The sequence below is a fragment of the Pantherophis guttatus genome, chromosome 1 (assembly GCF_059756535.1).
Source record: "Pantherophis guttatus breed Tessera chromosome 1, ASM5975653v1, whole genome shotgun sequence".
Lineage (NCBI taxonomy): Eukaryota > Metazoa > Chordata > Lepidosauria > Squamata > Colubridae > Pantherophis > Pantherophis guttatus.
Genome location: NC_142063.1, coordinates 152,382,232 through 152,397,899, shown reverse-complemented (window position 1 = coordinate 152,397,899; position 15,668 = coordinate 152,382,232). Strand labels below are relative to the sequence as shown.

At 35.5% G+C, this 15,668-nt stretch overlaps 1 protein-coding gene across 2 annotated transcripts in view; it reads right to left on the bottom strand.

Moving 5' to 3' along the window:
* Positions 1–15,668, bottom strand: part of UBR3 (ubiquitin protein ligase E3 component n-recognin 3) — a 123,933-nt gene that overhangs the window by 42,707 nt on the left and 65,558 nt on the right. Inside the window, exons 25-29 of one of the 2 annotated variants that reach the window (XM_034427145.3) lie at positions 9,616–9,765; positions 8,991–9,124; positions 5,545–5,655; positions 1,805–2,017; positions 722–858 (exon numbers count right to left, since the gene is read on the bottom strand). In XM_034427145.3, the coding sequence (XP_034283036.2) occupies positions 722–858; positions 1,805–2,017; positions 5,545–5,655; positions 8,991–9,124; positions 9,616–9,765 (745 nt within the window). The remainder of the gene's footprint in view (positions 1–721; positions 859–1,804; positions 2,018–5,544; positions 5,656–8,990; positions 9,125–9,615; positions 9,766–15,668) is intronic. The other variant, XM_034427154.3, reaches the window with a different exon arrangement.

Genomic DNA, 15,668 nt, shown 5'->3' with positions numbered 1-15,668 from the left:
GAAATACTCACATGCATTAATAACTCTGAGGTATCATGCACAGACAATGTGGAAGTATGCCCTGAGATTATTCTACTGACTTTCAAAGTACCTAGCAGTGTCAAAAAAAAAAATCACTATGGTAAGAAAAGCTACAAAAAAGTAACCAAGCATCCATTCTGAAAACATGGGACAGGCTATATTATAAGAATGACTAGAAATCAGAATTTGTAATGCTCTGGAATTACTAGAAATTGGAATTTGTAATTGTAAAAATTAAACATTATCAAGCTGCAGTTGTGATGACAATACTATTTTCCCTGCAACTGTATCTACCCAGTGAAGATTTTCCAGAGTCAAAGGGCTCTTTAACAGAATCCCCTGAGACAGATTTATTTTATTTTAAAAACTTATATAGCCATTTGTCTTATTTACCAGAATCCTGGGTGACTCACAAAAAGTAATAAAATCATAAAAACTATACAAAATATTTGAACGATACTTTGAGGATAAAATCAATTGCTGTAGATAAATTAGAGAAAGTGTCCATGACACAATCTGATAAAAATCTTCTGAATGGGTTTTAGTTTTTTTTACCAAGGTTATGTGGAAAATGCTTGGTAAGTTCATCAATTCCCATTTATTCATTGTTGCATCTACATTTCCTCATTCCATAAACTTGTAGGTTGAGGGTTATCCATTAAAGCAACTGAAGCAATCTTTAGAATAGTGTTTTACCCACCTGGCTACCGAGTACATGAAAAGAAAATCATTGTCTGGTGATCCAGGAGTCTTGCTGTAGTCTGTGTATTTTTTCTGGGTAGTATTTTTGATATCTTTCATCACTGACTCCATTTCTTTACTTAAATTGGTTTCTGACTGTTAAAGAAAAGAGGGCTTGAATTTTATTTGGCAAAACTAACAGAAAAAACAAAGAATGAGCTCTGCAAATATAAAGCAATAAAATATTAAATAGAACTATTCAATATTACATTACATCTTAACAGAGGGATGTTCAACAAACTCTTAGCTATTCAAGAAAGTATTCGCTGGAGTTCATTGACAGAGATGTTTTAAAACAAATACTTCCAACATGCTAGTCTTTCATTAAGATTAGATATATTAATATTTTTATTGTATTATTGCTTTGAAATCAGTAAAATGATAGAATACAAAACAAACTTCACTTTAATATAAAAGTAAGCTATATTCTTTTAAAAGCTATGCAGTACAAAGTAAAAAGAAATAGAAAAAACTAAAAAAAATCAGACCATATTAATCAGTATTGTAATATCTGCTCAAAAGTATGTAATTGTAATTTATTTCCAGGTAGGTTTGGATTAATTGGAGCCTAAAGCTTATAAATGAAAGTGTAATTTTTAAATGTCATTATAAAGCTTCAAAATATAAAACTACACATAAAAGTTATGATAAAATGAATAATCCATAAAGATAAATATTTTAAACTGGAAGGTTTTAAATAGCTTTCAGTCATAAATGCAGTCATTTTGACACTAGTACAAAATTTCTTGAAATATGAATTTGTTCTATAAAAGTTCTATAAAAAGAAAGTGGAAAGCATGGATTAATATAATACATATTAAAATGGAATGATAAAATGCTGAGATAATCATAACTTTATTTTAAAGATGATATAGTTGAATTTATCTATTTGAAACATTAATTTTCCTGAAATGTTTACATTTAATGGAGAAATGGTAGGCACGGTTCAACTTTTTAAATTTTACCAAATAGGTGATGAATTATGAGGAGAGAAAGAGAAAGAAGATGGAAAGACAAATTAACAAGGATCTTTCTGCCTTACACTGATGCTTACTGGGAAAGTTCCCAGCTGCTCTTGAAGTTCTTCCACCTCCTTGATCAGCTCCTGCATATTCTTGGTACTGTGACACTGACAAAGATTTCGCTCTACATTGTTGCCAGGATAGCATGGAAGGACACTGTTGGCGAACTGCCTACACAGAGGACAAGTAAATTCTCCTTTGTCCACAGCAAAACCCTGGAGTACCTGATCATTCTAAAAGAAACAACAAAATAAGTGAATTTCGGAAACGGCAAACATTTATAATTGTAACAATTCCAAAGGAAGTAGGGATTAAAAGTAAAAGAAATGAAGACTGCTGGAAGGCTTGCTTTGAAATTTAAAAAACCTGAAATACACACAGTCCTCTTAATAGTCCCAAAGGTGCTTTTTTCAAGAAGCAACTGGATTTTCTGGAAGAAAATTCAGTTGCCTCTTGAAAAAAGCACCTTTGGGATCTGGATGACTGAGAATCCCCATAGACAATCCTCTTTAATAGTTTTTGAATTTCCTCATAATCTAAATTTGGTAACAGTCCAGAATACATACAAGCTATTAGTCTCTATATTATTTTAAAATAATTATTTATTTGCATTCCATTCTTAGCCCCATTCGCTCATGTTTTAACACTAAGCATATGTTTCTTAGAAACATCTGCTCATTACTATCAGCAAAGTTGTAGATGTCTTTGTCTTTGGACTCCAGGTGACCGCCTGGATTAGTCCCTGCAGTTTTCTCTGGCAATGTTTTTGGAAGTGGTTTGCCCTTGCCTGCCTCTTCCCAGGGTTGAGAGAGTGTGACTGGACACAGGTCACCCAACTGGCTGTGTGAATAAAGCCGGACTAGAACTCACAGACTTTTGGGTTTTATCCTGGTGCTTGAACCACTACACTAAACTGCCTCTCAATGCATCCATTGCTGTGTTTATTTATCTCTATCTCTTTGTCTCCTAAGGGCTTCCGTTAGAATTGCGGTGTGTGTGTCAGAAATTACCCATTAACAAACAGTGAGAGTTTACACTGGTTAATTGGCAGGCACAGCAGTGTTGTGGCCCACCGGTGGCCAGCGGAGCTGGCAGCAGAGTCAGACAGTGAGGAGGTTGGGGAGGAACTTGGCCCAGTCCTGGGGGCTGGGGAAAGCTCGGACGAGAGTTCTGCATTGGAGGCAGAGAGGGAGATAGACAGCAGCAAAGCAGAGGAACAGCTGGAGCCCGTTCCCAGTGTGCACATGCACAGAGCTGCCAGAAGACAAGAACAATTAAGAAAGCAGGGTCAAGTCAGGAGTAAGGTCACACCTTGGAGATAATTGGCTCCTCCCATAGGAAATAAAAGAGGAGCAAACAGGGAATTGCAGGAAACAATTTGTTCATTCCATGACTCTGAGAGACTCTGTTCCAAGTTTTGCTTTGTACTGTGGTTGGAAACAATTTACGTGGCAGCTTGCCAAACGAGATAAGGTGTGTTGAGAAATATTCCTTTGAAAAACTGTTTGGACAAACCTTGCTACCTGCATGAACGTAATTCACAGTCGTGTAAATAAAAGAGGTTCTGCCAGTAATTCCTGCCTCCTGCTTGTTAAGGGAGCTTAGGTCAGAACAAGCATGGATTAAAAATGCTTCAGATTCTTCCCTAGATGCTGCATTAACATTATTTTATGTTTATTTTATTTTTACTTTATTTCTATCCTGCCTTTATTTATTTTTTAATAAATAAAACAATGAACATATCTGATATTCACTCCACCTATTTTTTGCCCAACAACCCTATGAGGTGGATTAGACTGACAGAAAATGACCGGCCAGTCACCTAGTTGGCTTTCATGCCTAAGGCAGGACTAGAACTCACACTCTCCTGGTTTCTAGCCTGGTGTCTTCACTCCTAGACCAGAATGGCTATGAGCCAAATATCAAGAAAACTGAATAAGGATAAACGCTTCATATTATAAATGTCTGAATAAGAAGATATATTAAATGTGTTTTTAATTCAGATTTAATTTAAAAACCATCTGTACACTTTTACTTGGAAAAATAACTATATGTTTACTCGCACTTGGGCAATATTGAACATCACTTTCAATTCCTCAGCTTTTAACACAGCTTCAGACTTGACCTTAAATCATATGGGTGGAAGGCACCACTGATACCACTAAATCCAAGCCTTGCTTAGGGTAATAATGTAATTAAAGCATCCTTTAGAGATGGCTATCTAGTTATGTGATCTAAGGAAGGAGGATCAACTAACACTATATTGCAATTGGTTTCTACAATTGATCTACTTCTATCGTTAGGCGGGATTTCTTCCCTAAGGAACAATTGGATCTTCCCTCCTGTAATCTAAATTCATTATCCCTTATCTCAGGGATGTCAAACTCGCAGCCCGCAGGCGTCACACGCTGGCCATGCCCACACCCAGTTTAGCGAAGGGGGGGGAAGCCGGGATATGTCATGTGACAATGCCGTGACAATGCCAGTTTGATACCCCTGCCTTATCTGAATCTGGAATGAAATAAAACATGTGATGACCTTCTTCTCTCTGATATACTTCCATGTATTTGAAAATAGTATTATATTTCCTCCCTCATCATCCACATAATCTTTTCTCAAGTATAAACATAAAGTATCCAGATCTTTCCATCTGTCCCCATCAGACTTAATTGATATCCCTCTATTATTCTCATGTTTTTATTTGTATTGTTCCAGTTTCCCAGAATCCTTAGAATAGAGCTCAGTACTGGACATAGTACTCAAGATGGGGACCTAATAAAGAAATAATAAAGTGTGTCTAGGAAATTCTTCTTCTGTTGTTGCAACCTAAAACAGTATTTTCAACACATTGCTGCCTCGTGTTCACTTGGAATTAATCACTATACTATACCAATATCTTTTTTTTAAAGCAACCCAGATATGTATAAGGTATCTTTCCCAAAGTTTTGTGCCTTGGAAATTTCATAAGCATTGCCTCATATCTTCATTTAATTTATTAATAAAAATATTGAAGAATGTAGAACTCAGGACTGAAACTTAACTATCAAGATATACTATGCTTACTGCATTCCCACAATCTATAGTAAAAGTTACCCCATTAAAATGAGGTAAGAGTAGGCTGACAAGACTTGTATAAGCAGCATACTTTGTGCATATTTTTTTAAAAAAACAATTCTTAACTTTAAAGAACATTGAGACAATTTAGCTTGTCTTCTGATTCTTCTACTTGCCCAGAGCATACCAACAGGACTAAATAACCTCCAATACTTCCACCTCCAACTTTATTACCTATGTTTTTTGTTTGCAATTATTTCTATACAAAAATTATACAAGTTACAAGCTAAATAAATTATCCTGTATTACATTCTTCTTAATTTTAATGAGTTACAATTTGCATGAATAAGAATATTTTCCATCCTATTGAACTTCATGTACAACTTGTGTTTCATATACATAGCTTTAGAAATCAATGTTTTAAAAATGCAATTAGCCATATTAATTGGAGGATAAATTACAGTGGAGAGTACTTTTACTTTCATATTACGGAACATTACTACTGAATCATTTAGGAAATCTATATTGTTTATGAATTGGATAAAGTACTGTAGAATGTTTATAAACGTGGATTTCCTTTCTTACTGTATATATTAAAAGTTCCCATAAGTTCATTGAGGTTCCACCAATATCTACTGGAAACTTGTAATAATGTAATAATTTAATGAATAAAAGATTATAAATGAAACATTTCATTTTATCTTACCCGCAGAGATTCCATATAGGATTTATGACAATCTATGTGTAATGTATGGCCACATGTTTGCACATATACACCTCCTTCCCAGCCAATCGATACTGATTGCAGACAAGAACTCTAAAAAGTAAAGCATAACATTTAAGATAATGCATGTGGATTCATCATTACTTTAAAATATAGGACACTAATTCATTAGGATATTCACATTTTTTATTAATGAGCAAGTGGCATAGGCACTGTTAAATCTAAAAATGACTGCTGAAGTTACTAAATAATTGTATTATATTATGAATGAAAAGAATAAAAACAAATACAAACTACAAAAAATAAAACAGTACAATACAAAGAAACATGAAAAAGAAAAAGAGAAAAAAGGAAAATAAAGAACTAACATCCCCCTTTAACTAGTAGACAATTTTAAAAGCTTATCACCATTTCTAAATACAACATATTTTTTCTTCAGCCCAATAACTCATCGCTTCAGTAAAAACTTTGTCAATCATTCTGTCAACAAATATTCAGCAGAGCAACCCACATATAATGATTTTACTCTTTTAGCCTTGTTCAAATAAGACAACCTTGTATTCCTTCCCTGTTTTAAGAATCTCATTTTAACCTCTTCAAAATGAGTCCCAGAGCTAGTTTTCGTTTCTTTTTTTTAAAGCCAGAAATCTTTCAGAACGTTTAAGAGTTTTCTTTTGTATATCCAGTAAGTAAAGATTCTCCTTTTGTCTCTAACAAAGTTCTTCAAGAAATAACAGAGCTCTTTTTTTCCAGTAAGAAAAAGTTATCCAAGTCAGTTTCCTGGTTCAATGATTGTGCATCTCTTTGAAGGAGTAACTTATCCATTAGTTCCATTTGTGTGCCCATATCTTTCTCCATTTCTTTCTCATTGCCTATCACATTTAAGTTCTCCTTCAAATTAATTTCAAAATTATCCGTTGCAACTAATTCTTGTTCTGCAATTTCATTACAACATGCTCTGTACATCTTGTTAAGAAATCTGTTTATCTTATAAAGACTTTGTTAGACCAATATCCAAAAACTTCCGCTACAGATTTCTGCTGCATTCTTTTCTTTATCCTCTAGCTCCCTCTAGTATCCAACATTCAAGGTTCCCTTATCATAGAAAGATCATAAACAATTGCCATTTCCCAAGGATTTTTTTTCTAATAATTCAAAGTTATAATTCCAAATTAGGTTGTTAATTTCCAAAATCCACATTCCAAGCACCCTTTTGCTGCATAATAAAATATATATATTTCCAAAAAATTTTAAATCACATTTACGCAATCTTCCTCTAAGGAGAAGGGCCTTGAGCTGACAAATACAGATATATATCTTTACTAGGCTACTTCTTTATTTTCCTTTTTTTCTCTTTTTCTTTTTCATACTTTGCCAGTCTGAAAGGTCTTAATCTTTCCAGAAGGCTATTGCTTAGCGCATTGTAAGCCGCCCTGAGTCTCCGGAGAAGGGCGGCATATAAATCAAATTAAAAAAAAAAAAAAAGTACAATAAAAAGAAAAGAAAAAGAAATCCAAAAAAGTGATTAACAAACATGGCTTGGTTGAGCTTAATGTCCATAAAAGGCTGCATTATGAAGGTGAGCTTGAAGGAATCCAGATTCCTAGCCATTCAACTCATAAACTGGTCACAAAGTAATCTGCTCATCAGTGCCAACTTCTGGAGTCAACAATCTTTCCTTCCTCTAGAGAGGTTCGACAACCTAGATACATCATCCAGCCATAATTCTCCTCATAAATGCCTTCACAGGAAGCCCAGGCATGTTACAGTTATAAGAGTTATTATTACAGAAATTAGCCTAGAAAACATTATATGATATACACTGACAAACAGCGGTTGCATTTGGAATACAACACATGCTAAAGCTTTCATTTAACATTTTTAAAACAAATTTGTAACTCATTAAAATTATCTCTTGAAACCTTCCATAATAATTTTAATTATATGTACTGTTAAGGAAATTAGCAACAGGGTTTATTTTTACTGTTCAGAGCATTTTGGCAGACAATTCAAAGGATTTCAGAAGTATACATTTTTCTGGTAACCGAAATAAGATTTATTTTTTCTCGCTATGATTATTTTAGTAACTAATTTTCTAGAAAGCACAATCATTTGAGCCCATAAATATTAATGCATAGATTAGTTTCAAGTTTCTGAAGAAATTCCACAAGAGATTCTATTACAGAAATAATTTATGTAGTTTGATTAAGTGTTGACATACTGACTCTTAGAATAGTTTCTCCATAGTATTTCTCCAAGATAATCTGCCCTGAATCTAGCCTTTTAAATCTCTCAATGGTGTATTCACTGCTGCTGTAGTGGAGTCTACTCACCCTGCTGGTGGTGATTACTTATTTGTTTGTTTATATGCTCCCTTTGTTTTTACAAATAACTTAACCTAGTGAACATATCCAACACACTTTCCTCCTCCCATTTTCCCCACATCAAAAACCCAGTCAGGTAAGTTGGGCTGCGAGAAAGTGACTAGCCCGTGGTCACACAGCTGGCTTTCACGGCCAAAGCGGAACTTGAAGTCTTGGTCTGTTGCTTTAGACTAAATATTATAGAACTTTTCCAGGGGCTGGGTTTTGCATAATATATCCAAAATATAATAGTTCATTGTTTGTGTCTTAAGTGAGAACTCTAGATTGCTTTGTTCTATGATCCATTTATTTATATTCCTGGCTATCAATGGTATTCTGAAGACCTTTCTCTAATGCCAAAGTTCAGAAATGTTTATACTTTATATCCTGCTTTTTTAAATTCCAACTTCTGCATGCATAGCTGCATCATACGGAAGTCATTATCTACATAGTTCTAATTGTTTTGGATATAGACCCCTGAACATCTTTTCCAAGGCCTTCATGGCTGCCCAATCAAGTGCAAATCTGTTGTATATTGCTTGACAATTGATTCCTTTACTGTTGATAGCGGAGCCCCAAAAGCTGACGTTATCCACCATACTATGTCAACTTTAATGCTGTTCTAACCAGTTCCAATGCTGTTTGTTGAATTGCTGTCATTAGCTGGGTCTTTATATTTAGTTGTACTCCTACTTTTTCAATATATTCCTTGACTTTCATTACTAGAGCTTCCTGCTCATTTGCAGTTTTTTACATTTTCAGCTATTAAAGGAGGGTTATTCAGCTATTAAAGGAGGGTTAGTGCAGGTTATTTATGTTTGTTTCTCTAACTTTAAGACCGCAGTTACCTTTTTCCAAACTGGCTTGTCTCAACATAGACTCAGCATATGAGCAGAACATAATGAAGCAAACTGGGTCCAGATCAGGAAAGGAGTGTGACAAGGTTTCCTTCAACAAAATCATCTTTACAAAACTTTATAATATAAGCACTAATTCTAAATACAATTAATTACAAGAAAAATAAATGGAATAGTCTTCCCCTATACAGCTACAAAATCTACGTACATCTTTAAAGAACTGTTGTAAAGTTGCAAGGCGTGCTTCGTATACTGCTGCACAAGTATCATTGGGATATATTTGTTCCTTTTCAGTTGTTGGTAACTTCTTAGGCTCAGTAGTATTACGGCACTGCCCCAAAACTAGAGAAAGAGAAAGAGAGAGAGAGAGAGAAGGGGGAGAGGGAGAGGGAGGGGGGAGAGGGAGAGGGAAGATATTTACAGCATATTAGAAAATGGAATTAAAATGCATCCCATCCATGCAGGGTAAGTGACTTAAAAGAGTCACAGAACTGACTAAATAGCTGGCATTGTTCAATCAAAATTTCTTGTATTAGTATTATATTATCAAGAAAATGTTATTATCAAGAAAATGTTACATTTTATTTTAACAAACAGTTCATATTAATAATGCCTTTCACTTCACTGCCAATGGAATGGGAAATGGAATTTCCCAATGGAAAATTTAATACAAGTTGTACTCTTCAAAATAGACACTGGCATATTTTATTTAACCTAATGTTTCTGTTCTCTAATAAGTGAGAATTTGGGTAATTTATCTCTGCGTATAAAGAGGTATATTCCTTGCCTCTCATTCTCCTATTAGTTCCTTTAGTTTGATTTTGAAGCCATACCTGAAGAAGCTTGTAAGAGAACAACTAATCCTGCTGGTCGCTCTTCAGTAGAAGGGCCACTTTGGCCACAAATAACACAATCATAGATAGCTTCAGAAACATGCTCTTCTGCTGTTGCAATTTCCATAGCAATATCAGCATCTGGTGATTCTAAGGAATGGAGAAATAAGACTGCAAGTAAACAACAGTTTCATAATGTAATAATAGGGAAAATTAATTGTAATTTGAACCATTACAACATGAAGTTTATTGCTTTTGCCCTGGAGGATGCCTTTCTCCGGTACAGACAATGTAACACACAATCTCCATGCTTTAAAAAATGTTTGTTGTAACAGGCAGCACAAGCCTTTTCTGCTATAAGAACAGCCTGGGAGCCTGTTGTGTATTTTAGTTCTGCAATGTTGCAAAATGTATTTATTGGGTTTTGCAATATATTAGACTTATTAAGTTCTGGCATACAGCCTGAGTGGTCAACCAATCATAGCTGAGTTGGTCAACCAGGACACTGAATTCCCAGCATGTGAATTGCTAAAATGAAAACTGAATGCTGATGTCAATGCTGAAAAATAAAGATTGAAATGTGGCGTGGACTTAGTTTCATCTTGCTTGCTTATTTATTGGATAACAGTCCCACTGTCTGATACAGCCTGGATAGTATGACCTTGGAGAAGATCCTCAAAAGTTCAACTAAATAACTCTGACTCATTTGTTAGTGGCTTCGGGAATCTGCTGCCCTTAGGATTTGTTCTCACAGAGTGACTAACAAATGGAATGACTAACTACAGTAAGCCTGCTTAATAAAAGCCTGGCGATGTTTGCAAGAGCCCACTGTGTGATCTTCCCAAAGGACAAAATAACATAGTCATTTGAACAGTAGAGCTGAAGTATTGACTCTGGTGGAATAGAACCTTCAAAGGTGGATGGCTGAGACCAGCCAGATAAAACAGAAACTTTGTAAACTCCATCCAACAAGAGCCACTGGTGCAACAGAGTGGATGAAGAATGAAATGAAATGAAATGACTACTGAAACCATGAACTCATGGTCTCCTTGCTTCCTAGCCTCATGCCTTAACTATTAGCCCAAACCAGTTCTCATTTTACACTATGCATTTTTTAAAAAAAATTAAGCCATAATACTCCTGTATTTAAATTAACACTATGAATGCCCAATATCTTTCAAATGTTCAGCTAAAGTTAAAATCATGTGTTAATCAGCTGAAGAAACTCCAAGACAAAATTCATAGCATTAATCTTAACAGTAATTAATGATTTTTAATGATCTATTTTGAGAAGTGCCCGTTTTCAGTAATCCAGAGTTACTCTTCTTTGGCAGCATAGCACCAGATACACAATATATTGCCACTGGTCTACCTGGTATTCTAATAAATAAAAAAATAACTATACGGTTATTATTATTACTAATCATTGCAGTTTGGGGGATCAAGAGAACTTTCAGTGTGTGTGTGTGTGTGTGTGTGTGTGTGTGTGTGTATGTGTGTGTGTTTAAAAACAAAAAACAAAAAACAAAAAAACAAGCAGCCCTGGATTAATGGAACAAACATAGATCTTTCTGATCCTCCAGACTTCGATACTTAAATGTTTCATGCTTTCATATCTCCTAAACTTAAACATTGAAAAGAATTAATATTCCAAAATGAAAAAGAGTTTACAATGTGTAACCGGAAGCAGAGCTGCCTTTATGGAACTGCTGAATCAAGATGATTCCCAGAATCAGCATGCTAATGATTGGCTGGCCTAACGTAGCATGTGTATTCTCAGAAGACCAGTACAAGCTATTTATGTTCTAAAACTGTGCCGTGCGGTTTCTCTCTTTCTCACCTTCAACTCTTCAAAAAGTGTTACTTCAGAAACTGAGTTTGCTGAATGATGCAGTATTAATAAGAGATTGGGGGGGGTAGATTCTACCTACAGTACAGTTTAAACAATATATTCTTCATGACTTCTCAAAGAACTAAAATCCATACATTAATTTTACTGAGTTTTTTTAAAAAATATATCACATGTGATCAAGTCAGACAGATTTGAAGGTCATACAATTTTATGCAAAATGATGCAATTTCTCCCTTAGAACAGCTGTTCCATTAGGCATCTCTACAGATATCATTCATGGCAGCAAAGCAAAGACTGGTCAGCCATGAATTATTATTATAAGTATATGCTGCTTTGCCTTATAACAACTTGAGGTAATAAAAATTCATCCATTTCCTTTCCAAAGACCTAAACCAACCATGATTAAGAGCAAAGGAAATTGCTGTATGTTGAATAAGGCTCAACATTATTGGCTTTGACCAGATGTAGTTTTTGAAGTTATAGGCAAAAATTTTCCTGCTCTACCAAGGGAATTACCGACCTTCTGCAGAGAAAATACTGTATATAATCAGCTCGTGATAATGACAGGTGATTTGCAGTTATTATAGCATTTACAAAAAACAGTATCAGGAAATCTAGAAAAAGACAGGTCCAGCTCCTTTCAATGTCAATTTCACTCTCCTAACCACTTCTGTTTGGCATTAGCTAAAGAAAATTAAAAATCAATTTATTAATTTGATTTAAAAATTAAATTAAATTGGCAAAAATATAAGTGTTTACTTACTTACTTACTTGCTTGCTTACTTTTAAATGATTCATTTAAAATAATTAAAGGAAAATATAATTCAAGGAAAACTTTTAATTTCAAATAATTTTAAATAAAACAACAATCTTGACTTACGACCACAACAGAGCCGAAAATTTCTGTTGCTAAGACAGTTGTTAAATCAATTTTGCCCCATTTTATGACTTTTCTTACAACAGTTGTTAAGTGAATAACTGCAGTTGTTAAATTAGTAACACAATTATTAAATAAATCTGGCTTCCTCACTGACTTTGTTTGTCAGGAGATCTCAAAAGTTGATCACATGACCCCAAGATACTGCAGATGTCGTAAACAGGAGTCAGTTGCCAAGCATTTGAATTTTGAACACGTGACCAGGAGGATGCTGCAATAGTTTTAAGTGTGAAATATATCATAAGTCACTTTTTTCAGTGCCATTGTAATTTTGAATAGTCACTAAATGAATTGTTGTAAGTTGAGGACTACCTGTATGCCCTTTAAGACAATTCTCAGGGTGATTGAAAAATATTGATTCAGACACTCTAGATTATCATTAGGACATTGTATATTGTACTTGTTCAAATACAGGCAATTGGGAGACATTTAAGAAATCTTATGCTTCAGGAGTCTGGAGGATACAGTTACACTGAGTGTCCAAAACAGGTGACACATTTCTCTCCAGATTCTCCTATAGCCTGGAGTAAGAAAGAAGGGATTCAATTTTATAACCGAGAGCTTCAGTTTCTAATAAACATAATTTATTGAAATTCCCTTTTCTAAAAAGACCATACAGCTGCCTTTGAAAACCACTGGTATAGAATGCATGTGATCAGGTACACAGGTTACAGTATGTTTTGGGGTTAAATTCAAGGTGTTTTTAGTGACCATAAAACCATTCATGACATGGGACTGGGTTACTTCCAGGACTAAATTCCCCAAGTTGTATCTACCCATACTGTAAGATCCGAGAGAAGACCCATCTGCTAGGAAGTGTCATCTGGTAAGTCAATGGAGGAAAACCTTTTCTATTGGGGCACCTGCCTTCCAAGCATCATTCCTCTGGATATTAGATTTGCCCTGACCCTATTCCCTTTCTATAAGGCCTTAAAAACCTAGTTTTGTTTCTACGCTTGGTATTCAGCTTGCATGGCTAAAACCATACCTTCCTTAAATTGATGGTGACGATTGCTTTTATTTTGCTTCCTATATTTGCTATTTATGGCTTTTATGGTGTGTTTTAATCCTGTTTTTATTTTCTATTAGTCACCCTGAATCATATTTGAGATGAGTGGCCATATAGAATGAATGAATGAAAGAATGAATAAATATTTCAAAAGTGATCCTGAGTTGGGCTTCAATTCATGCTGGTAGAACCTTCAAAAACAGTTTTAGTCAAAATGCTTCTTCCCTGAATCATTAAATCAGGACTTGCAAAACCTTGTGGTGGGCGCACACTACTGGAAACCACCTGAAATTCAATTAATATCCATACATTGGTAAAATCTGTCTGGAGAAATAGGAAGCAATGCAACACCTGACCAGGCTGTGAGCAACATATTGAGTTTCTTTGCTTATCTACAATATCCTCTTCTACTTTATACCCTGTTTCCCTGAAAATAAGACATCCCCTAATAATAAACCCAATCAGGCTTTTGAGCACATGCGCTAAAATAAGCCCTCCCCTGAAAATAAGCCCTCCCTGAAATATTTAAACACACGCGCAGCCGGTCCCTGCCATTTCCTCTGGCTTCCTCCATGTGCTCCAAAATAATAAAGCCTCCCTGAAAATAAGGCCAAGCGCTTATTTTAGGGTTCAAAAAAAATATAAGACAGGGCCTTATTTTTGGGAAAACACAATATTAGTGAGACATTTAGTTAGTTGGGCAGTTGCCAGTCTGTAACTAACATTTTCCTTGTGGTGTTGTTTAAATTTAGAAGAAATTAGAAGAAACTGTATCTTGCCAGCCCTATTAATTATTTTTTAGATTATTTTTGCTTTCTTAGTCCACCCTCTGCCATAGAAACTCACTGGATGATTTTGGACCATCACAATCTCAAGCTTAACCAATCTTATAGGTTTATTGTGATGGAGAAAAGCAGGATGGTGCATGTACACCATTGTGAGTTATGAATGAAAGATATAAAATTAATAAGTACATAAATATAGGTAATCCTTGATTAACAACCACTTATTCACCACCATTTGAAGTTTTGACCATGCTGAAGGAGTAATGATAATGACAGATCCTCAAAGTTACCATAGTTCCAGCACCCTGTGGTCATGTGATTGAGATCTCTGCACTTGACAACAGGCTTGCCATTACAAAAGCTGCAGCATCCCACAGTCATGTGATTGTGATTTGCAACCTTCCCTGCCAACTGCTCCAAATCAAAGTCACTAGGGAAGCTGGCAAGGAAGGTAGCAAGTTGCTTGGGTAAATCTCCCCCATCCACACACTATCCCTGAGCCTTGTTGCATTTGCCTACATCTTCTCAGTCCCTTGTACATCCTTGCAAACCCTCCCCCACCCAGCAGCACCCACCCCACCCCTGCTCTGCCCTGCGTATCCCTTACCCAGCAGTAGCCACTTACCTGCCTGCTGGCCTGCTTGCAAGCTGTCTGGGACTTGCAGCTTCCTGTTGGCTTCCCTAATGACTTTGGCTGTTGGAAGCTGGTAGGAAGTTGCAAGGAGGTGCTCACTTAATGACCCTCACTCTTCACTTAATGACAGCAATGACAGGAACTGCAGGGATTGCCGTCGCTAAGTCATGTGGTCATGGGACATAATGCTTTATGACTACATTGCTTAATGGCAGAAATTCCCAATTGCTGTCGTAACTTGAGGACTCAGCTCAAAAGGGGAGCCACAGCACTTGGCATGAAAAACAGATTTACACATTGTGAAAGGGAATGTGGAAGACCTAAGGCCAATCCTCTCCGATATGACTACTCTTTCATGACTTTCTCATTTGTTTTGTTTATTTGGAATAATTATACCTGAAAGACTTCCAGAATAGTGATCTAATAATCTTTGATCTTAGAACTTGGATAAACTGGATATGTGGCAAGAAAAGTTGTAAAATGCGGCAAAACTCTTAACAAATTTCTCACAACATTAATTTTGGGCTCAATTGTGGTCATAAGTTAAAGACTACCTGTACATATTTAAAACTAACAACTTCAGTTACTGTACCTGAGCATGCACAGTAGTAATGAAAGACTCAGGAAAATACAAGTTTTAATACTGGCAGAATTACGGAGATGTCACTTCAACTCATTATCACACATCCTGCCACCTATTTAATTCAAAAAAATATTTACCTGAGTCCATGCAAATATGTAAATCTCAGAAAAAGTGTGGTACCTTTAAGGAATAGCTGAGCAGTAATGTGCCCATGCTAAATCTGAAGTATGCTTGTCTGCTTCAGATGCAAATA